Genomic DNA, 19,317 nt, shown 5'->3' with positions numbered 1-19,317 from the left:
GCGCAGACTAGTGCTGTCTGGAGCACCATGAATACCTCGCGGACTGCCTTGCCAGAGCACCGGAAGGCGGCCGCGCTTGCTCGGATTCAGCGGAGGATAGCGGAGAGGAAGATGCTGCAACAGGCTGGGCGGGATAAGGAGAATGCGCGGCCATAATGCGTGGTGTTGTGTTGGTGCTGTTGTTGTTTGGTACTTGGTCTTGTTGGGTGTTGGCATTGGTCAGTCTTGGTCTGTTGTTGCATATTGATTTGTGGATATATGAACTGCTGAGATGGGTATGGTATGGCAGTTGTGGTCTTGGCATGGTGTTGGGGGTATCCTTTCTACGTCACGGGTTTGGAGAGCCGGGATTCATGGGTCGGCAGTTACGGGAAGAGCGTTCTAATTGATTCATGCTTTCAGGAACCAGCGATCAGATAAGCTTATCAATTTTATACTGGGCGTCTTTGCCCAATCCCCTCCCCCAAACCTCGAATTCCAAACAAATAACTAAAAGTTGGTTGGTCAAAATGATCCTTTCCAAAGTCAACGGTGAGAGTGGACACGAAATAGATGATGAAATAGCCGATCTTGAGCGTCGGTTGGCAGAGGCAAAAACCAAACGTTCTCACTCGACCTCATTGAACTCTCACCCACCATTAACAAGTAGGTCTCACTTTCATTCCACTGTTTACATACATCAACGACCCCCTTTTTTACCTCATCCAACATTTTCTAACCCCTTTCCCAGAGCCCCTCTCCTCACCCCTCACCTCGCCAACACACTTCCTCCTCCTCCTCTCCGACTCGGCCCTCCCTCTCGGCAGCTTCGCCTTCTCCTCGGGACTCGAGAGCTACCTCGCCCACCAGAAAGTCGTCTTCGGCCAGCCGTCCTCCTTCGCCTCCTTCCTGCCCCTCTCCATCTCCTCCTACGCATCCACCACCCTCCCCTTCGTCCTCGCCGCCCACCGCGACCCCTCCCTCGCCAACCTCACCGCCCTCGACGACGCCCTCGACGCCGCCATCGTGTGCACCGTCGGCAGGCGCGCCTCCGTCGCCCAGGGCCGCGCCCTGCTCTCCATCTGGGAACGCTCCTTCGCCGGCGCCCTCGCCGAACAAGGAACAGCAGGAGGGGCAGGAGGGGGTACAGATGTGAACGATGCGCTGCGGGGCTTTTCTGCCCTCCTGCGTAGCAGCTCAAACACCTCCTCCTCTTCCTCCTCCTCCACCACCACCACCACCACCACTCCCACCTCCACCCCCGCCCTCACCAACGGCGACAACACACCCACCACCACCCCCATTTCCTCTCCCAACAACGACCCACCCCCTCCCCCACCCGTAGCCGCGCACCTGGGCCCACTCTTCGGCGCGCTCTGCGCACTCGCCGGCCTGGGCCTAGAACAAACAGCCTACGTGTTCATGGTGAGCCACGTGAAAGCCCTGGTGTCGGCGGCGGTGCGGGCGGGCATGTTCGGCCCCTACCAGGCGCAAAAGACGCTGGCGAGCGCGGCGGTGCAGGGGCTGGTGGCGGCGGTGGTGCAGCGCGAGTGGGAGACTCCGGTGGAGGAGGCGGGGCAGAGCGTGCCGGTGATGGATTTGTGGGTGGGTAGGCATGAGGTGTTGTATTCGAGGATTTTTAATAGTTGATTTGTTGGCTTTTTGGGGGGGGGGGGGGGGCGGGTAATATGAGATTTGGTTCTTGGAGATACTTGGGCAGATGGGGATGTGATCATGTTTATGTGCGTGTATTTATTTGTTTGGCTTGGTAGCGGTGGGAACCCTGGTATCATTAATGTACAGCTACAGAGTACAAACGCCTGTCATATCCTGACCCCTAATCACTGTCGTCGCTGTCGTACGCGACCAAGGGCCCCGTCGAAGCGGGAGCCTTCGGTTTTGACGCGACCGACACTTGCGCTGCCTGCAAAGCGGCCAGCGTGTTGCTAGAAAGAATGCCCCCAGCCTGTGGTTGGCTCTGCTCCTGGGGCTGCTCCTCAACCATCTGAGCCTCCGCGGCTTCCAGCATCAAGCGCTGCTCATGTTCCAGCTCGTATCCTTCCCGGCCACGCGGGTTGACAGCGTTAGGCCCCCGCGCGAAGTGCACCTCATCTGGCGCTTCATATCCTTCTAGACCATAACTGCTCTCTAGCTTTCGCCGTTTGCGCGCTTCTGGATCCTTGCCCTCAATCTCCGCGACAAATTCTGCCGGCAAAGCCTTCCGAATAGCCTCGGCCGCTTGTTCTTCAATTCGCCTAGCCTCTCGTTTCTGCGCCATCGGGTTCGGGTCGGCTGTCGCCCACCGGACATTCAAGACCTCCTCATGGTCGAGAGACCTGGGGTATGTTAGCCAAAAGAACATCGTAAGAATATATCAGTAGGCCACGTACTGGTGTGCCATCGCCTCCTTTGCAAACTGCGCATTTGCCTCGTTGGTGTATGTCACAAACGCCACGCCCCGGGTATTGAGCACGCGGACGCGTTCAATCTGTCCCCACTCCGCAAGATGCCGTGCCACGATCTCCTCGATATCGTCCGTCACATGGATCCGGCCGATGTATACGGTGCGGTTCTGGCGGGTGAAGCTGCCGACACCGCCCATGTCGTCGCGGTAGTCGCTAAACTTGTCACGGCCGAAGCAGTCGACGTTCGGGTTGAAGATGTCGTGGATACCGGGAAGTCGGTGGAGGTAGTCGCAATCTTGGCCCTTGGGGCTACAAACTGTCAGCGATCACCCCTACCTGAAGAACCCAGCGATGGTGAAAACTCAACGTACCATATTCCCCTGGCAAAAAAAAGACAGAAATATGACCCGGGCCGCGCATCGGCGCGCGTGTACCCGGAGTCCTGAGCGACATTGCATCTCCCCTTAGCATGTGTCTGCGACAAATACTTGTCTTCCCGGTCGCCCCCTGACCACTTGTTATACCAGATGTTGAAAACTGTGCCCGTCTGCGGTGGCGGTTCCGACTTGATCAGAGCTGGGTCGATTTGCGGTCGCGCGGGGCGCTTCTTCCGCCGGATAATCTTCTTCACTTTCTTTTCTGTCGGGGGCGCCACCTCGTTGTTCGTCGTGGCGAGCGCGAGTTCCTGCGCGCCGTCTGGCGCATCCTGGGCATCGTCAACAACCGCGACGCCGGTGTCGACCCTTGTCTCTACTTCGGCCATGGCCGAGTCTGCTTGCCGTCGAGTTCGAACTGGATATTGGGAAGATTGGGGATAAGCGCCGGGCCGTGATATGCTATTCTCGATTCGCGGATTGTGGCGGTGATTGCAAGAAGAAGGATGGAATACGGTTGGTTTGTTGAATTGTTTCGAGGCAAGGTAATCTGTATAATTGAACCAAGCTGCTCATGCGATTGGGTCATGAAAGTCCAAGAGCCTGCCCGTGCGGGATTACATAATACTCTCAAGTCCCACTACAAGCAGCGCAGAACAGATGAAGAGACAAAAGCGTAACGGGATTGAACCTAGATCTCAATGATTTGATGTGTATTACAGGGTACTATACGCCCAACAGTTGTTGAGTTCGGATCAAAAACTAATCAGAGAGATAAATGGTTGTAATGGTTGTCTCCGAACCATTGAAGCGATACAAAAAGCAGAACCGTCAGCACTTGGCACTTATTGTCAGAGAACTAATGCCACTGAAACTTTCGGCTGCAGGAAGCCCAAAGTCTACTTTTTATTGTGAGTCGATTATTTTTTAATTCAATTTCTTTTCCTCGGTTTCCTTACATCTTTCTATTTTCTTCATTTCTGTCTCCGTTTCGAGTTCCGCTTGTTTAGCCCGTGGGTGACTGTATAAACTCAGGTTGTCTTGGATGGATACATATCAGTCTGGGGAACAGCTGGCCGAGTGATAAAGGCGGTGTGCAAGTCTGGTTGCCCGCCCCACCTACCCCTCGGAATTCTGCCACATCGAAACGTGGGGCACGGCGACGGTAACTAGGATTCATCGACCTGCAAGTTCTCATCAAGACCCTTTCGGATACTACTCGGTGCCGTTTGGTCCTTCAGCTATTTCTTTTTTCAGGCAACAGTAGATCAATAAGGGCGTATTGCCCCCCCAATTCATCAAGATGGTGAACATCACGGAAAAAATCAAGGAGTAAGGAATGCATCTATCCAGTCCTTGCGGGGCATGGACTGACAAGTCTAGGATTGAGGAGGAGATGAGAAAGACCCAGAGTTTGTACCGCCACGGCTCGCTCGGCCAGGGATTAGATGAGACTGATATGTGCCACAGAAAATAAGGCCACCGGTATGCGCTTTGACATGACCTCGAATTCGAGGACGAAGTTACGAATCGTGTTGCTAACGAGCTTGTACCAGAATATCATCTGGGTCTCCTAAAGGGGTGAGTGAGTTACCATCGCTTCATCCTTATCGTAAGTGCTAACTTCTTAAAGAAAACTTGCGCGGCTTCGCGCCCAGCTGCTGGAACCAGGGCCGGGAGCAGGTGGTGGCGGAGGTGCTGGTTTCGATGTGAGCAAGAGCGGTGACGCCCGGATAGCGCTGGTCGGCTTTCCTTCGGTGGGCAAATCGACGTTTCTTTCAAAGGTCACGAAGACCAAGTCCGAAGTTGCCTCCTACGCCTTCACAACACTTACCGCCATCCCCGGCGTTCTCGAATATGGCGGCGCCGAAATCCAGCTACTCGATTTGCCGGGTATCATTGAGGGTGCTTCAGAAGGCAAGGGGCGCGGGCGACAGGTCATCTCGGCGGCAAAGACCAGCGATCTAATTCTCATGGTCCTCGACGCGACGAAGAGGGCCGAGCAAAGGGCATTGCTAGAAGCTGAGTTGGAGGCAGTAGGCATCCGGCTTAACCGCCAGCCACCGTGAGTTTGAAGTCACCAATCCCACCTGCGATTGCTACTTACACGCCAGCAGAAACATCTACCTCAAACCCAAAAAGGCTGGCGGCATGAAGGTCACATTCCAGTCCCCGCCCAAGGGCCTCGACGAGAAGATGATCATGAACATCCTGCGCGATTACAAGCTGCTCAACTGCGAGGTGCTGGTGCGCGACGAGAACTGCACGGTGGACGACCTGATCGACGTCATCATGAAAGACCACCGCAAGTACATCAACTGCCTGTACGTGTACAACAAGATCGACAGCGTGTCGCTCGACTTCCTCGACAAGCTGGCGCGCGAGCCGCACACGGTGGTCATGAGCTGCGAGCTGGACCTCGGCATCCAGGACGTCATCGACCGCTGCTGGAAGGAGCTCAACCTGATCCGCATCTACACCAAGCGCAAGGGCGTCGACCCGGACTGCAGCGAGGCCCTCATCGTGCGGAGCAACAGCACCATCGAGGACGTCTGCGACCGCATCCACCGCACGCTCAAGGACACGTTCAAGTACGCCCTGGTCTGGGGCGCCAGCGCCAGGCATATCCCGCAGAGGGTGGGGTTGGGGCATCCCGTGGCGGACGAGGATGTAGTGTACATAGTGAGCGGGTGGAAGGCGTAGTTAGGTGTCGGGGAAATGGGAAGAGCGTGATTTAACAGCCACTCAGTTAGAAGAAAAGTTCCGTGATATTGATACCGCATGTTTTTGGTATATACGTGTCTCCTGTCATACCCAGTCATAAACCACCCTCACCCCTCCCTGTACCCTGATGATAAAGACCCTTCATACCGAGAGCAAGACAAAACCCAACAACAAATTCTCCCAAAACGCCTCGTGGTAAACCAACCAACCCATCCTTCTCCTCGGCGGCAAACAACACGCCTTCTATGTCAAAGCAGAAAAAGCGACAAAGGAAAGAAAAAGGATAGCAATAGGCGTCAGCCAAGAAATGTCTCGGCAGCAAACAACTTGCTTTCGATGTCAAAGCCGAAGAAGCGGCAAAGCAGCCGAATGGGAGAAAGAAAAAAATATCTGAGCCCGTGAGTAACTTAGTTGGCGAAGGGGTTGTCTTGCTGTGCCGTCGTCGCAGGCTTGCTGGCGAAGAGCGAGCCGCTGTTGCTGCCGCCATCGGCGCCGAGTTTCTTAGCTGACGCACGAGCGAAGAGCGATTTCGGCTTGCCCCTGTAGCAGAGATATTTGTTAGCTTCTGTGTGAAAGGCTGAGGCCACGGATGGCTGGGAAAGCAGAGGTGGTGACGTACTTGCCGACCTGCTTGTTGCGGAAAGCCGACAGCTTGGCGGTGCACGGGCTCATGATGGTGTCCGAGGGGGAGATGAAGGTTTTGTTCCTGGAGGGAGAGACAAGGTTAGCGATTGGCTCTCAATATTGGTTTTTCATCGATGGGGAGGGATCACGTACTCGCCCTGCTCCATCTTGGACTGGAAGACCTGGCGGTGGTGCTCCATGCTCATAACATCGGGCTTGGTGTTCCCGTCGGCCTCGGTGTGGTTCTGGCCGTGGGCGGGCATCGAGGTGTTGACATCCCGAGCGGCGAGCACGTTGGCGGAAGACATTGTTGCTAGGTATTTGAGTGTGTGGACCCGGTTGTTGAGATCGAACGATGCGAGACGGACGAGGAATCAGGCTGGAGGTTGCTGTTCAACGCGAAGCAAAACGAGAGGTTGCAGGTGGGCTGTTGATGGTTGTGTCTGGGAAGGGGCAAGCAGTAAAAGAATGGCAGGTCTCCCGGCTTAAATTAACCTCGAGGAATGTGTGTGGTTGTTGCACGGCTCAGTCAGGCTGCAGAAAAAGACGAGAAAACATATTTCCGGTTTTGGCCATTGACCGGGCAACGGCATGAACAACGGGCCCATAAAACCCTATCCCTGCCGCCTTGGCGAGCAAACCGCGGGAAAATCGGAGGACTTTCAATGACTCCCTTCAACCCAAAAGAGACGGGATCAACCGGCCAACAAAGAAATTAAGCATGACAAAATTGCCGGTATATTTTGGTACCTATATTGGGCTGTACTAAACAACTAGACAACAGAAACATGAGTCATGACCGGGTTTCTAAGACGACCGCTTAATGTTGGACCCGATTTCGGTCCGTGTTACACCGTACTGCTTCATCAGCTGTTCGGACTTGGCCTTCTGCGCGGCAATCTTCTCGGCAACGGCCTTGCCACGTTTGTTTTCATTCCTGCCCATTTGCTGCAGGTGAACCTCGTCAGGGCCGTCCGCCAACCTCAGCGTCCTGATGCCGGCCCACATGCTAGCCAATGGCGTGTCCTGGCTGACGCCCGCGCCACCAAACGACTGGACAGCCCGGTCAATGACGGTCAGCGCCGTCTGCGGGACGAGGACCTTCGCCTGGGCAATTTCCTTGAGAGCGGCCTTGGGCCCGTGGTCGTCCATCTTGATGGCAGCGTTGAGCACAACGAGGCGCGCCGCGTCAATCTCGATCCGGGACTTGGCCACCCACTCCAGGATGACGCCGTGCTCGCGCAGCTGCTTGCCGAAGGTCGTCTTCTTGGGGTTGTTGATCCGCATGAGCATCCATTCCAGGGCCCGCTCAGACGCGCCAATCGTCCGCATGGCGTGGTGGATGCGGCCTGGGCCAAGACGACCCTGGATGATCTCGAAGCCACGACCCTCGCCGAGCACGAGGTTGGTGGCTGGCACCCGGACGTTCTTGAATGTGATGTGGCCGTGGCCGTGAGGGGCGTCGTCGTACCCGTAGACTGAGAGCATGCGGTGAATGGTGATACCCTCGGTCCCTGCCGGGACAATGATGACGGATTGCTGCCTATAGGGATCCTTGTTGTTGGCGTCGTTCTTGCCCATGACAATGTAGACCTTGCAGCGCGGGTCACCAGCACCGCTGGACCACCATTTCTAATCCGGGTGTTAGCTTGGAGGCGAGTACAAATTACTCGAGGTATATGGATGCCGTACCTGGCCGTTCAGCACGTAATGGTCACCGTCCCGCTCAATCTTCAACTCAATGTTGCGCGCGTCAGAAGACGCGACCTGGGGTTCCGTCATCAAGAAGGCCGAGCGGATTTCGCCGTCCATCAATGGCTTCAACCACTTGGCCTTCTGCGCGTCGTTGCCGTACTTGGCCAACACCTCCATGTTGCCCGTGTCCGGGGCGGCACAGTTGACGGCCTCCGAGGCGGTCCTCGACTTGCCCAGCCACTCAGCCATCAGGCCATACTCAAGGTTGGTCCAGCCGGGCGACTCTTTGTAGTGGCCCTTGGGCAGGAACATGTTCCAAAGCCCTAGCGACCGAGCCTTCTTCTTGAGGTCCTCCAGAATTGGCGGGTGCGAGTTCCATCTCGCATCCCCTGCACCGATTTGGGCTTCATAGACGGCATCGGCACTGCGAGGGTATCAGACCAGGATGCATTGTGAGGATGCGATATGGCCGCTGACTTACGGGATGCAATCTTCCTCAACAAACTTGGCTACAACATCCAAGATTTGCTTTGCCCGCTCGCTCACGCGGTGACTAACCTAAACATACGTCTTAGCTGACGGCTATAGGAAGTGTCAGGGTGGAAAGGGGAATCCTACAGCAATTGGGATCTGCGCGGACATATTGAAGACGTTTTGTATCTTTTGACGGTGTGCGTGTGTGTGTTTGTATAAGGAGTGCTCGGTTCTTGTCAAGGTGAGAAGGTCGTGTTCACTTTATGACAAGATGTTTCGGCAGTTTGATGATGTTGAATCAATGGTTCGGTCAAGCTTCACCTCCTCCCTGATACGATTAACCGTCCATGCCGAGGTTCATCGGTCCCCCGGCTTCAGTGACCAGCGGTGCGGAGCGCCAAGCTTAAAGTGGCTGGTGGAAACGCGGAGGTGGCTTGCTTATGGGCCCACCATGAATTGACAGTAGCACCACCACAGTAACTAAGAAGGAAGCCTTTCGGATGATTCGAACCAAGTGTAAGTGAAGTCGTCAAGGTGCAGTTTGGCTAAAACTTAGTATCCTTAACCGTACCATTCTGAATTACAGAAATCTACAGCTCAACCACCGCTTCTTTCGCCACAGATTGCTCCCCGACATTACGAATATGAAAACGTTATGGCCCTCGAAAGAGCTTAGCGCTGAGGTCGGTGGAGTTCGCCATACGATGACCCATTTTTGACAGTCTTGACATGCATGTTGCGTCGGACTGTTAACGAGAATGGATACCCGTACTCAAGCTCTCGGTCTCAAAACCGAACTGGCAGGGAATAGTGTGGGCAAGGGCAGAAGCGGCAATAATCAGTATGGGTTGAAGGACTGAGGTAAAATAATACTGGAAACAAGGGCTGCTCGAGTTCTAACTACCTATGTACCTAGGTAGTTGCCGTCTCTTGGCTGGCCTGACCACTGCAAGACAGAGAACATACCGGGATGACGCGCAAACTTGCACGTTTTCTACTTTGCCCAGCCCGCTGCCTGCTGGGGTGAGAAAAGCAATTGAAGCATTGCGTGGCCTTACCAATGCGCGTTCAGTTCTAGATTTCTCACGGGTTGGGGGAGGCAAACAACTTGCCTTCTTGGGATGCTCGGGAAACCCACCAGAACGGGAACGCAGCGCCTATCCGGGACTCGGTCCCGGCCGATCGTCCGTTTGGACTTCCGGCGCTACTCGCCGCACGGCCCGACAGCAGTGGTTGTCGCGCTCAACGCATCATCGGGCCCCGCCTATGCTGTTGACACACACCGTGATACCATCATCTGCCTGCGGCAGGCATCAAAGTTTGGAACCCGTTCGTCACCCCGGGACGTCATTGGGGACGTCAGCCGCCGCCCGGGTGTTCCCAGCTTACCCCTGGCCCAATGGGAGCCGGGCGCATGCGACAAAGCAGCAAGAGGCACCGAGACGGCAGGGCCGTGGTCACATTGCAGATCCAGCGGGAAGCCAGAACGTGGTTCAGGGCTGGGTCGATGTCACGCTGTGGAAAATCGTGCATTCATGGCCTCCATCCGAGTCGGCGAAACACTGACACATTCCTGCAGTCCGTTGATGTCTGGTATCGAAATGTCCGCTCCGGTCTCTGATAACATGTTGGCCTTCACTTCAAACCTCGAAGGATCGGTCATGTGTCGTGGCCACAAGACGGGGGTCGAGCTGTCAAAGCTCAAACCTTGCCGAGTCATTGTCACATTACGACGTTCATTTTTGGGAGCTCGAACGTCGGCCCGATCTTAGGAGGCGAGTGTCAAGAAGCATTGCTCCGATTGGTGTTTGCGGTCAAAAATCTTCAAAGTTGACTGCTGCAGGTGAGGATAAAGTGCTTGCCTTAGGCGAGAAAATCAACCATCTTGGGCTTGGGTGGCGGGGGCCTTGTAGCCCACGTCTCGGGCCCCTCCTTTCTAATTTTGTTGGCTGCACACCCTGTCTGTCTCAGCACTGACGAGGCTCCCCTCTTCAGCGTCCGTCCTTTCTCCGCGTCACCGCATCCATTCTACCTGCCTTGCGCGCGCCCGACATTCGAAGCGGATGCCGACATTGACATTGCCGCCTGCGTTGCCCTCCAACGTTCACCGAGCGAAAGCCATTCGCTTTCCAGCTGAAAGATATACCCACCCCACCTCACCTGAGCCTTGATGCGACCCCCTCCCCGCAGCCGCGCACTCGATAAACGATCCTTCACGCGCTTCCCCTTAGCTGACCCCTTTCCTCCCGAGGCCCTCATGATATCGTCCTTCCGTCACGACAGTTTCGATTCTAGGATTCTCTCCATTACTGCCACGCGCCTCTGAACCGACCCCACCCTCGAGCTATCCTTAGACCCCGCCCCGATGCCACGAACAAATTCCCCGGTCCTAGTTACGAGATAGCATACTCATAACTTGTTACCTCTTCATGCCTCCGCCCTAGCAGCGATGGATATGATGAAGGCAGCTAGCTCGCTCATGCCGAAGAAATTCCGTAGCGTTCGGGAGAAAAATGGGCACCGTCGCAATAAATCATCCGAGTCTGGCGGCAAGGTGTGTTGAAGACCACCTGGCTACACGAAGACCTGTTTTTCTGACGGCCCTAGGTTCGACCGCTAACTGCAGACTCATGGCTTTCCATATTCAAGCCCGATTCGGTCAAACAAGCACAGAGGGAAAAGGAGGAAATCGAGAAAGAAGCGGTGACGGTACGTCTCTGATACGATATCCGGAGGGGGGAAGGGGCTGCGTCGCCATACTAACGGTGCGAATAGATCGAGGTCATAGTCCAGCGTCTGGAAGAACTCAATTACCACGCTGTCTCCAAAGACCTGGTCCGCGTCGCACTCCGTTCCAACTTCGCCGGCGGCAACACCGACAAGGCTGTAGAGCTCCTGCAATTACAGCAGCAGGCCTTCTCAGGAATAATACAGCCGTTCGATCCGAACATCGAAATGGTTGGCGCAGAGAATAGGGGAAATGTCACATGCTATCTAGACTCCTTACTCTTCGCTATGTTCGCCCACCTCACAGCCTTCGAATCCATGCTGAAGAATGACCTGGAAGGCGAGCCTCAAAGGAAGCTGGCCGCATTACTGAGGCTATGGGTCAACATGCTCAGGGGCGGAAAGCTGATCCACACTGATATGGTCCGATCACGCCATCCCTTTCGAATCGCCTCATGCTAATTAGAAGTTTGCAGACGGAACACATACAGTTAGCCTTGGCCGAGTGCGGCTGGAAAGACGCCGCGCTTCTCGAGCAACAGGACACATCCGAAGCCTTCGCGTTTATTGCCGACGCCTTGCAGTTACCACTCCTCGCCCTCCAAATGGACCTTTTTCACCACGGAAAGGGGGATGTAGATGACCACAAGGTCGTCCATGAGAGGTGCCTTAACCTCCCCATTCCGCCTGACACCGACGGAAAGGGAATAAAGCTCGAAGATTGCATGGAAGCATACTTCAACAACAAGGTGGATGTTCTTCGCGATAGTCTCGACGACAAGAAGTCCATCGACAGGCCCATCCTAAGTCCAGAGAGCACGATTCGGATGGTCCCCGAGGACGGGGACGAAACGCCACGTGCGGAGGAGGAAAACGCGCAGTTGCAACGGAGGTGGACAACACACGGAGGCATCATGCACTCCCCAACCTCCGTATCAAGCTCTGATCCCACGCCGTCTGGCTCCCGGACAAGGTCTACCAGCATCATACAGCGAATTGTGGTGAACGAGAAGCACTCCGGTGGTCCATCCGCCGATGCAGAAACAAGGAGCCTACTGCAACGAGCCAAGCGTACCGGCTCAACGGTAGTAAAGGCTATCACCATCCCAGCCTGGCAGTTCTACCGACTGATACGTTCGTACCCTTTTTGCTCCATTTCTCATTTAAGGAGGCTCAAAGCTAATGCTTGTTATTTTAGCATGGAATGCCACTTCAAACAGCGCCCCAAGCAGCGACATGGAACTTGCTCGGCATTTCAATCAACGCCCCGTTGTGGCCATTTGTTTGAAGAGGTATACTATGACAGAAACTGGTGTCCCCATCCGACAAAACACCTTCATCGATATTCCCGACAGCCTTCGTCTACCGCACTTCATGGTCGTTGATAGTGCCAAGGGAGAAGATCACGATTCGAACGGGTTGAGTCAAGGGTACAAGTTGGTTTTGCAGTCGGTCATTTGCCACCGGGGCGATTCGATTCACAGCGGACATTACGTCGCCTACGCCCGGGTTGCGCCCAAACTGTTGACGGATAACCGAAAACACGACCATGATCCGCCTCCGGATTACGAGGAACCGCAGTGGGTGAGATTTGACGATCTGTCGATCGACAAGCGGGTCGAAACTGTGGATGATATCCAGGAATGTCTGCGACGTCAGGAAGAAATGCCCTACGTATTAATCTACCAGATCGTGCCGATGGTGGACGTAACAACAGCCACCTCGACCGACGGATCCGTCACAGAGCCCCCCTGTTACGTCGAGTCAACAACAACCGTCCCCGGGACGCCGAGCGTTGGGGCGGTGTCCGATGCCGGCCAACTCTCAAAGTCGGCGAGTGGCTATTTCGAGTCTGCAACAGCACTTGCTCAAAGCGCACCACACATCCGATTCAGCTCCGAGATCGAACAGCGTCCACGGTTGAGTTTTGAAGACGATATACGCTCTCTCGCCATCAAAACGGGAGGTAACTCGCGGCGTGGCAGCATCACGACCTCTGAACCTCCCCTCCAAACCAACCTCGCTGTTGCCCCCGAAGCCGTTTCGCCAGTCGTCACGCCCCAGGAAGAGAACAACGGTGCCCGGCGTTCGCGGGCAGCGGCCATGTTCAAGACGGGAGCAAGCAAATCCCGGCCCACCAGCCAGGCCGGCGAGGGTCGGATGAGCCTCACCATATCAAGATTCGGATTTGGCCGGCAAAGCAAAGATGGCAACTCCAACGGCGTCAATGGCGGGACAGCGAACTCGGAGGCATCGGCGAGTGACCACGGCGGGTCTGCTGTGGATGGGGAGGAAGCGGGTAGTGGGAAGGATAGGGAAAAAGAACACCACCACATGCTCCACAGCCACAAGAAGGACAAAGACCGGAGCAAGTCCAAGAGCCGGGACCGGGAGGAGAAGAAAGACAAGGGGAAGGGGAAGGACAAGACTGGCATGCCGGACCGCGAGTGTGCCATAATGTGAGCTGCGGGGGCACCGGGGCGGCATATAGGGTTTGCATTTGGGTGCATACGATAGTTCTCTTGCGTGAGATCTGTTGAATGGACAGATTGGGCGGTGGGCGGCGCGTTGCGGTACATGGGCGCCTGTTTTGTTGGTTTGCTTGGGTTTCGGACATGGCGTTGGTTTTTTTCGACCAGGACAGGACAGGGCATGACAGGTTTGGGTGGGTAGGTCAAAAGGGAAAAGAGCATGGTATAGAGGGGACAGCATCGTGGTGGCGGCGGTGGGTTTAATGGTCAATGATACCAAAGATACCTGGGCGGGGAAGTCAAAAGGTCAAACGGCCCATGTGTTGATGCCAGAGTTGCCAACCGTGGGAGAGCCTCGGCGGCGAGAGAGAATGATAGCGAGGGATTAATAGCGACGGGCAGCTAAGTGCTAGCGAACAGGTGATATAAATCATCGTTGTGGTCCGTGCTCTTCACAGTCAGTCAATGCGCCCGAGACGTTTGGTTTCAAGTCTAGGACGTGGTCTCAACATCGTGCATATGATATGCTATTGTACATGTCGCCAATACCAGCAATATCTACAACGCGGCCGCCGCGCTGCCGGATTCCAGGGGGCGGCTAAGCGTAAAATCATCATTCCCCCAGACTCCCACCCCACCTGACAGCCCTGCTCTCCCTGCCCAGGACCGGATGACCACTACAACCATAGGAGAGAAATTCTTTTCCCTTCCCCTCCCCAACAGCACAATTCTATAATACACATTTCATTTCTCTCCTCGTTATGTAAAGTGGCGTATCGTCCGGATAGGCAGCCCGCATGAGAATGAAGCCGGCAGGTCGAGGAAACGTCTATCGTTCATCAGGGGCCAGATATACAAGATGCAGGTTGACCCGATGATAGGGGGGACTCATATCCCCCATGCTTCCGCCGGTCGAGTCATATGGAGGACATAAAGACGAAAAGAGAGAGAGAGAGGCAGAGCGAGCACGAGTGCTCGTGCCTGTCGGCAGCCAAGCGGACGAGGTTGGCATTAGATTAGGCGGTCGATATGAGCGCAGCGGAGCGGAGCGGGGCAATATAGGTTAGTGGGCGCAGAACCGGTCGGCCTCATGTCGTTCTGCCTGTTAATATGACGGCGTCATTTAAAAGGGGATGTTGGGAGGGGGCTGGGCGGCCAAGGTGTCCTGCTGCTCCTGGAGCTCCTCGCCGCCGGCCTCGATGGAAATGCCGACACCAATCTTCGCTTGTTGCTATTGAAAGGGTTAACTACTGAAGAGTTCCTAGGTGTGGAGGCGCGTCTCTTACCGTGACGTGGTCCACATCGGCAGCGAAGGTCATCATGACAGGGGCCGCAACCCGCTTCTCAAGCAGGCAGCTCAGCTTGCCCGTGGTGTCGATCTGGGCACGGAAAGTCGACATCCTAAAATCGTACTTTGCACCGAAAGTAGTGATGCCCTCCTTGGCAAGGCTACCCATCATGGCACCGCTCGGAGCGACGGAAAGCGTCATGTCAACACCGGCCTGGACCTTCTCCGACAAGCGCTGCCAGTAGGAAGCGTTGAGTGCGCCTTGGGCCTGCAGCTGAGCGCTGGCGATAAAATTCTCCGCCTTGTACCGAGCAACGTAAGAAATGGCAGTATCCGGGCCTTGGGTAAGACCGGCACGCTGCCAAACAGCCTCCAGACCAAGAGCGAGCTTGGGTGTGACGGACTGCAGGTATTGGCCGATGAAGATGCCAGTCAAGCCGCCCTCAAGACATGAGGGGTTGAGGGCCTTCAGGGTGGCAGTGAAATCGTTGCCGAGATACTCGTTCTCGAATTGGGCCATGTCTTGACCGGTGCCACCGGGGGCGATCTGGAAGCGGGACTTGGTGATGAAAGCATTGCTCCACCTCCAGTTGAATGACGCCGAGAGGGCACCTTGATCGTCGACGTTGCCTTGCGCGAACATCTATATCCTGTTAGACAGACCTAGGGGTGATGTTGAGGTCGCATGCATACCTTGCTGGTGCCGTAGAGAGCGGCAAATGTGTAAGGACTCAACCTCTCGCCCATGGCGAACTGGTGGGATACTTGGAATCTTGACTTCAATCAGCACCGCGCGACGACCAAGAGCGCCAACGGCAGCGATCGTGGGGATCCCCAATCTGAAGCCATGGCTGAAGCACCGCGAGTTTGCGAACGACATACAAGGGGTTGAAGCTGAAAGCTTTTGTGAGGTCAGCCCGGAGGCCGGAGAACATCAAGTTCGTGGTGAGAACATCGCGCTGGACCTCTGCATAACCCGTCAGTTGGTGTCCAAGAATCCCTATCGCCCGGAAACAAGTGGCGGCGGGTAGGTGCCCCCAAGGCGTAATTTATTTCCAAGGCTGTGACGTACCCTTGGCGATATTCTCGACCATTCCGGGATTCGACAGCCCCAACCGTTCCCTCCTATCTTGAAATGCATTGTAGACATCTGAAAGACCGGAGAATACGGGGTTCTTGCGTAGAAACGCAAGCGGCGCATCGGAGGTGGACGCCATGGCGGTGGTGACAGCAGTCGGGTCGCCGCGGCCGCAAGAGTCGATTTTGTGCCTTGTCGGACCGGATTCGGCGGAGTGGTTGAAGACCTGGGGATTGAACCAATGATCAAAAGGCCCAATACTACTTTCTGTCTTGGATTAGGGTTGGTCGTCGTGGTCGAGGAGGTGGCTCTCGATGTCGGAGACACTTGAGCCGGCGCTGGTGTTTCGCTGCTCCGAAGAATCGCTCTTTGAAAGAGTAGTCCAAAAATTTCGCGGTCCCAGACAGAGCCAGCCCGGTTTGTTGGCCTGTGCACTGTGGGGGGGAATCCCACTGCCAAGAAATGCCAGGCTTGTCGTCCCACGCCAGCGACAACGACAAACCGAGAACTAGGTACCTATGGGCCTTACCTAGGCGGATCGGAGAAATCAAGCACCGACAATTGCCGCGGCTCATCCCGGACCGGCCCTCTTTCATTCATTATTGGCACAACCATGAGTTAACGAAAAGAAGCAGAGCACCGTCGACTCATCAACAAATGAGATGTTGTGAAGGAGTACATAGTAGATAGTTCTTGAAAGCTGTATCACCCGCCCTAACTGTAGAATCCTCGGTGCCTTTCTTCCTTGTTTCAATGGGTGTCCCAAGAAGGAAACGACATGTCTCTGAGGAATTCCATAAACAGGACAAAGCCACCGGCGGGTGCATGCACGGGGCAACCGGAGCTCTGCCCGATCCAACCCGAGCTCCCTTGCCCGTTTTCCAAATCTCGCACGTAGGATGGACACAACCATTGAGACCGTCCTGCATTTTCACGAGCTACCTATCCCTGTGCTTCATCCTCACTTAACAAGCATTTAGATCAGCAGCCCTTGCCCCCTTAGGTGATCACGAGACTCATCGAATTTGTTCGGGTTCTGACCGGCTGAGAGTGGGGCCCCTGATAAGCGTGTGTCATTGCCAGAGAGAGCCTGGGCATTTCTACTCAGGTACCTACTTCATGACCTACTCGCCACTGAGGTTTTATTCGGGCATACACTCTCAGTAGCATTTCTCTCACACTTGGGAACCATACTGATATCACGTATCACGAAGGACAAGTACCTGATTATTGCGGCCCCTGCACTTGTTTGGTTCCGCTTTTCCCTACCCAGCTCCCTGTGCAGCCAAGAAAGCCATCCATCTTTGTGCCTGCTTTACAAGGACGGGCTTGTACTTCGTACCTCAGCTTCTCGGCGTGGGGTTAAGTGGTGATACAAAATTACCTCGAGATCTCGCCCACTTCTGCTGTGGCCATTGAATCTGCAACTTGTTTAGAGTCGACATTGCAAACATGGATACCCTCCTGTAAGCCCTCGCCATCGCTGCTGACCCTCTGGATGTGATAGAATATACGGAATATATTGGGAGATATCTCGTCGCTGACTGTTGCAGTACCGCCAAAATTGCGGTGAACGCCCCTCGTTACCGCCGCAAAAGCTCAACCTTCATCGACGGCATCCATGACGTCCCCGAAGATGAAGGTAACTTGGCGCCGGCGCAGTTGTACAGCACCATGTCTGGCAGGTTGTTCCACTCAGGAAGGATCGCCATCATCATGGTCGGCCTCCCCGCCCGCGGAAAGACGTAGGAAGACCTTGGATAGCTCTGTGCCAGGACTGAACTAACGGAATCATAGTCACATCTGCGTCTCAATGGCTCGCTATCTTTCTTGGTAGATATACCCGCTTCCTCTGCGCATGTTGATACTCACGCGTTGCAGGCTTGGGGTCAAGACTCGGATATTCCACCTTGGAGACTATCGCCGGGCGACGGTTGAGGGAGGCCATGTTCCGCAGGACTATTTCTATCCCAACGCATCTCCGGCTTCGGTCATGCTCCGTCAGAAAATCCTCAAGAAGTGCAGGGAGGACATCTACGATTGGTTGAACCTCGAGAACGGACAGGTCGCCATTTATGATGCCGTGAACCCGACTGCCAGCGGCCGCAGGGTTCTAGCCGAAGAATTCGCGAAGAACGACGTTCAGGTAAGGCCCTCGTTGGGTGTGCCACTTTCAGAGTATGCTTACTGACAGATGGCTCGTAGACGCTCTTCATCGAGTCCTTTGTTGACGACCAAGAGATCCTGAAGGAGAATGCCCGCAATGTCAAAATCTCATCTCCCGATGTAAGTAACTGTGGTAAACAGAACATGTCAAAATTCGAGTACTGACGCGCCAAGTTCCACGGAATGGACCCCGATGAGGCGGCCAAGCACTACCTCAAACGCATTGAGACCAAGATCCCGGTATTCGAAACCATGGATGAAGACGAGTTGAATTACGTCAAGATGATCAACGCTGGCCAGGCGTTTTACTACAACAACGTCAGCTTCAACTACCTTTCTCACAGAATCGTCTTCTATTTGACGAATCTGCATATAAAGTGCCGCACGACCTTTTTCGTCCGCGCCGGCCCCGCGACAGACGAAGATTCGTATAAGGCCGATGCTCCGCTGTCCGAGGAAGGCAAGATCTATGCGGAGAAGATGACCGAGACTCTCCTCCGGCACCGGGAGCAGGAACGCCAGGCATCCATTGACCAGGACGGCCCCGATCTGCCGCTACGACCCCTGACCGTGTGGACATCCACCCGGCTCCGCACCGCTCAGACAGGTGAGCCGCTGAAAGAGAGGGGATACAAGGTCAGGCAACGGTCTCAGATGAGCCAGATCAACCCTGGTGTTTGCGAGAAGTTGTCAGAGCGCGCGATCCGCGCCGCGTATCCGGAGGAAGTGGTAAAGCACGAGCTGGACCCTTATCACCACCGGTACCCGCGCGCAGAGGTATGTCGGATTCTGCTCTATTCGCTGTTCCCCCGGGAAGATGCAATCTAACGCAAAACAGTCATACCACGATCTGGCCGTCAGACTCGAACCTATCATCTTAGAGCTCGAGCGCGAGCAGAACGACTTGCTCATCATCGCCCACGAGAGCGTCCTGCGCGTGCTGTACTCGTACTTGATGCACTGCAGCACCAGGGACATTCCCAAGCTGAAATTCCCACGGGATGAGATTATTGAGATTATCCCGGCGGCTTATCAGAATGAGGCGAAACGCATCCACATCCCCGGCCTCGACCCGAGAACCATCCCGGGTTCGCCGGAGGACATTCGGATTCCTGTCCCTACCGACTTCAGCGCACAACTGCCGCCCATCCCGGGTATGGATGAACCGGAACCGACCGAGCCTGCTGCCTCGCGGCCTCCCGAGAAGATTGTCAACCACGCGAAAGATGTGTTGTCTGACAAGATGGGTGATGAAGATTGAAGGAAGGGAGGTGGTGAGGGGGGAGTACCTCTAGGTAGAGCGAGGGCCACA

General features: G+C 55.2%; 8 protein-coding genes across 8 annotated transcripts; 4 read left to right on the top strand and 4 right to left on the bottom strand.

Moving 5' to 3' along the window:
- The first annotated feature begins 404 nt into the window (after window positions 1-404).
- On the top strand, window positions 405-1,638 carry F5144DRAFT_627067 (uncharacterized protein). Its single transcript, XM_066792283.1, has 2 exons — window positions 405-645; window positions 731-1,638. The coding sequence occupies exons 1-2, from the start codon at window positions 510-512 to the stop codon at window positions 1,627-1,629; spliced, it is 1,035 nt and encodes a 344-aa protein (XP_066646519.1). The 5' UTR covers window positions 405-509; the 3' UTR covers window positions 1,630-1,638.
- A 17-nt stretch (window positions 1,639-1,655) lies between these two features.
- On the bottom strand, window positions 1,656-3,335 carry F5144DRAFT_505805 (uncharacterized protein). The gene is made up of 3 exons (XM_066786453.1): window positions 2,756-3,335; window positions 2,370-2,693; window positions 1,656-2,315 (listed from the first exon to the last, which is right to left on the bottom strand). Exons 1-3 carry the CDS (start codon window positions 3,145-3,147, stop codon window positions 1,817-1,819), a joined length of 1,215 nt encoding a protein of 404 aa, XP_066646518.1. The 5' UTR covers window positions 3,148-3,335; the 3' UTR covers window positions 1,656-1,816.
- A 531-nt stretch (window positions 3,336-3,866) lies between these two features.
- Window positions 3,867-5,540, top strand: F5144DRAFT_562132 (P-loop containing nucleoside triphosphate hydrolase protein). The gene is made up of 6 exons (XM_066788298.1): window positions 3,867-4,090; window positions 4,142-4,170; window positions 4,229-4,243; window positions 4,315-4,339; window positions 4,392-4,823; window positions 4,876-5,540. Exons 1-6 carry the CDS (start codon window positions 4,062-4,064, stop codon window positions 5,459-5,461), a joined length of 1,116 nt encoding a protein of 371 aa, XP_066646517.1. The 5' UTR covers window positions 3,867-4,061; the 3' UTR covers window positions 5,462-5,540.
- F5144DRAFT_562129 (uncharacterized protein) lies at window positions 5,519-6,823 on the bottom strand. Its single transcript, XM_066788297.1, has 3 exons — window positions 6,260-6,823; window positions 6,102-6,188; window positions 5,519-6,022 (listed from the first exon to the last, which is right to left on the bottom strand). The coding sequence occupies exons 1-3, from the start codon at window positions 6,412-6,414 to the stop codon at window positions 5,890-5,892; spliced, it is 375 nt and encodes a 124-aa protein (XP_066646516.1). The 5' UTR covers window positions 6,415-6,823; the 3' UTR covers window positions 5,519-5,889.
- On the bottom strand, window positions 6,664-8,812 carry F5144DRAFT_117789 (acyl-CoA dehydrogenase/oxidase). The gene is made up of 4 exons (XM_066782193.1): window positions 8,420-8,812; window positions 8,283-8,359; window positions 7,799-8,225; window positions 6,664-7,738 (listed from the first exon to the last, which is right to left on the bottom strand). Exons 1-4 carry the CDS (start codon window positions 8,441-8,443, stop codon window positions 6,914-6,916), a joined length of 1,353 nt encoding a protein of 450 aa, XP_066646515.1. The 5' UTR covers window positions 8,444-8,812; the 3' UTR covers window positions 6,664-6,913.
- Window positions 8,813-10,629: 1,817 nt separating this feature from the next.
- F5144DRAFT_117754 (ubiquitin carboxyl-terminal hydrolase-domain-containing protein) lies at window positions 10,630-13,702 on the top strand. Its single transcript, XM_066782192.1, has 5 exons — window positions 10,630-10,829; window positions 10,883-10,984; window positions 11,051-11,425; window positions 11,479-12,136; window positions 12,201-13,702. The coding sequence occupies exons 1-5, from the start codon at window positions 10,725-10,727 to the stop codon at window positions 13,463-13,465; spliced, it is 2,505 nt and encodes an 834-aa protein (XP_066646514.1). The 5' UTR covers window positions 10,630-10,724; the 3' UTR covers window positions 13,466-13,702.
- Window positions 13,703-14,568: 866 nt separating this feature from the next.
- On the bottom strand, window positions 14,569-16,204 carry F5144DRAFT_117573 (eukaryotic porin/Tom40). Its single transcript, XM_066782191.1, has 5 exons — window positions 15,834-16,204; window positions 15,644-15,728; window positions 15,455-15,533; window positions 14,760-15,404; window positions 14,569-14,704 (listed from the first exon to the last, which is right to left on the bottom strand). Exons 1-5 carry the CDS (start codon window positions 15,976-15,978, stop codon window positions 14,597-14,599), a joined length of 1,062 nt encoding a protein of 353 aa, XP_066646513.1. The 5' UTR covers window positions 15,979-16,204; the 3' UTR covers window positions 14,569-14,596.
- A 1,087-nt stretch (window positions 16,205-17,291) lies between these two features.
- On the top strand, window positions 17,292-19,266 carry F5144DRAFT_599624 (putative 6-phosphofructo-2-kinase; the record flags this gene model as incomplete). The annotated part of the gene is made up of 7 exons (XM_066791023.1): window positions 17,292-17,305; window positions 17,393-17,584; window positions 17,637-17,672; window positions 17,721-17,985; window positions 18,045-18,125; window positions 18,180-18,782; window positions 18,844-19,266. The coding sequence occupies 7 exons, from the start codon at window positions 17,292-17,294 to the stop codon at window positions 19,264-19,266; spliced, it is 1,614 nt and encodes a 537-aa protein (XP_066646512.1).
- Window positions 19,267-19,317: the final 51 nt, after the last annotated feature.

Source organism: Chaetomium tenue, assembly GCF_020726465.1.
Source record: "Chaetomium tenue strain MPI-SDFR-AT-0079 chromosome Unknown F5144scaffold_2, whole genome shotgun sequence".
Taxonomy (NCBI): domain Eukaryota; kingdom Fungi; phylum Ascomycota; class Sordariomycetes; order Sordariales; family Chaetomiaceae; genus Chaetomium; species Chaetomium tenue.
The sequence above is the reverse complement of the archived record's forward strand: the minus strand, read 5'-3'. Positions and strand labels throughout refer to the sequence as shown.

What these genes read in the sequence shown, in the direction of transcription:
- F5144DRAFT_627067 (XM_066792283.1), top strand. Translation starts at nt 510, where the DNA reads ATGATCCTTTCCAAAGTCAACGGTGAGAGTGGACACGAAATAGATGAT. An exon ending in CTCTCACCCACCATTAACAA is followed by an intron (nt 646 to 730) that starts GTAGGTCTCACT and finishes CCCCTTTCCCAG; the next exon opens with AGCCCCTCTCCTCACCCCTC.
- F5144DRAFT_505805 (XM_066786453.1), bottom strand. Translation starts at nt 3,147, where the DNA reads ATGGCCGAAGTAGAGACAAGGGTCGACACCGGCGTCGCGGTTGTTGAC. An exon ending in TTTTTTGCCAGGGGAATATG is followed by an intron (nt 2,694 to 2,755) that starts GTACGTTGAGTT and finishes GACAGTTTGTAG; the next exon opens with CCCCAAGGGCCAAGATTGCG. An exon ending in AAGGAGGCGATGGCACACCA is followed by an intron (nt 2,316 to 2,369) that starts GTACGTGGCCTA and finishes AACATACCCCAG; the next exon opens with GTCTCTCGACCATGAGGAGG.
- F5144DRAFT_562132 (XM_066788298.1), top strand. Translation starts at nt 4,062, where the DNA reads ATGGTGAACATCACGGAAAAAATCAAGGA. An exon ending in ATCACGGAAAAAATCAAGGA is followed by an intron (nt 4,091 to 4,141) that starts GTAAGGAATGCA and finishes TGACAAGTCTAG; the next exon opens with GATTGAGGAGGAGATGAGAA. An exon ending in CATCTGGGTCTCCTAAAGGG is followed by an intron (nt 4,340 to 4,391) that starts GTGAGTGAGTTA and finishes AACTTCTTAAAG; the next exon opens with AAAACTTGCGCGGCTTCGCG.
- F5144DRAFT_562129 (XM_066788297.1), bottom strand. Translation starts at nt 6,414, where the DNA reads ATGTCTTCCGCCAACGTGCTCGCCGCTCGGGATGTCAACACCTCGATG. An exon ending in TCCAAGATGGAGCAGGGCGA is followed by an intron (nt 6,189 to 6,259) that starts GTACGTGATCCC and finishes CTCTCCCTCCAG; the next exon opens with GAACAAAACCTTCATCTCCC. An exon ending in CGCAACAAGCAGGTCGGCAA is followed by an intron (nt 6,023 to 6,101) that starts GTACGTCACCAC and finishes TCTCTGCTACAG; the next exon opens with GGGCAAGCCGAAATCGCTCT.
- F5144DRAFT_117789 (XM_066782193.1), bottom strand. Translation starts at nt 8,443, where the DNA reads ATGTCCGCGCAGATCCCAATTGCT. An exon ending in GTTGAGGAAGATTGCATCCC is followed by an intron (nt 8,226 to 8,282) that starts GTAAGTCAGCGG and finishes ATACCCTCGCAG; the next exon opens with TGCCGATGCCGTCTATGAAG. An exon ending in ATTACGTGCTGAACGGCCAG is followed by an intron (nt 7,739 to 7,798) that starts GTACGGCATCCA and finishes CACCCGGATTAG; the next exon opens with AAATGGTGGTCCAGCGGTGC.
- F5144DRAFT_117754 (XM_066782192.1), top strand. Translation starts at nt 10,725, where the DNA reads ATGGATATGATGAAGGCAGCTAGCTCGCTCATGCCGAAGAAATTCCGT. An exon ending in TCGAGAAAGAAGCGGTGACG is followed by an intron (nt 10,985 to 11,050) that starts GTACGTCTCTGA and finishes CGGTGCGAATAG; the next exon opens with ATCGAGGTCATAGTCCAGCG. An exon ending in GCAGTTCTACCGACTGATAC is followed by an intron (nt 12,137 to 12,200) that starts GTTCGTACCCTT and finishes TTGTTATTTTAG; the next exon opens with CATGGAATGCCACTTCAAAC.
- F5144DRAFT_117573 (XM_066782191.1), bottom strand. Translation starts at nt 15,978, where the DNA reads ATGGCGTCCACCTCCGATGCGCCGCTTGCGTTTCTACGCAAGAACCCC. An exon ending in GGTCGAGAATATCGCCAAGG is followed by an intron (nt 15,729 to 15,833) that starts GTACGTCACAGC and finishes CGGGTTATGCAG; the next exon opens with AGGTCCAGCGCGATGTTCTC. An exon ending in CTCTCTACGGCACCAGCAAG is followed by an intron (nt 15,405 to 15,454) that starts GTATGCATGCGA and finishes AACAGGATATAG; the next exon opens with ATGTTCGCGCAAGGCAACGT.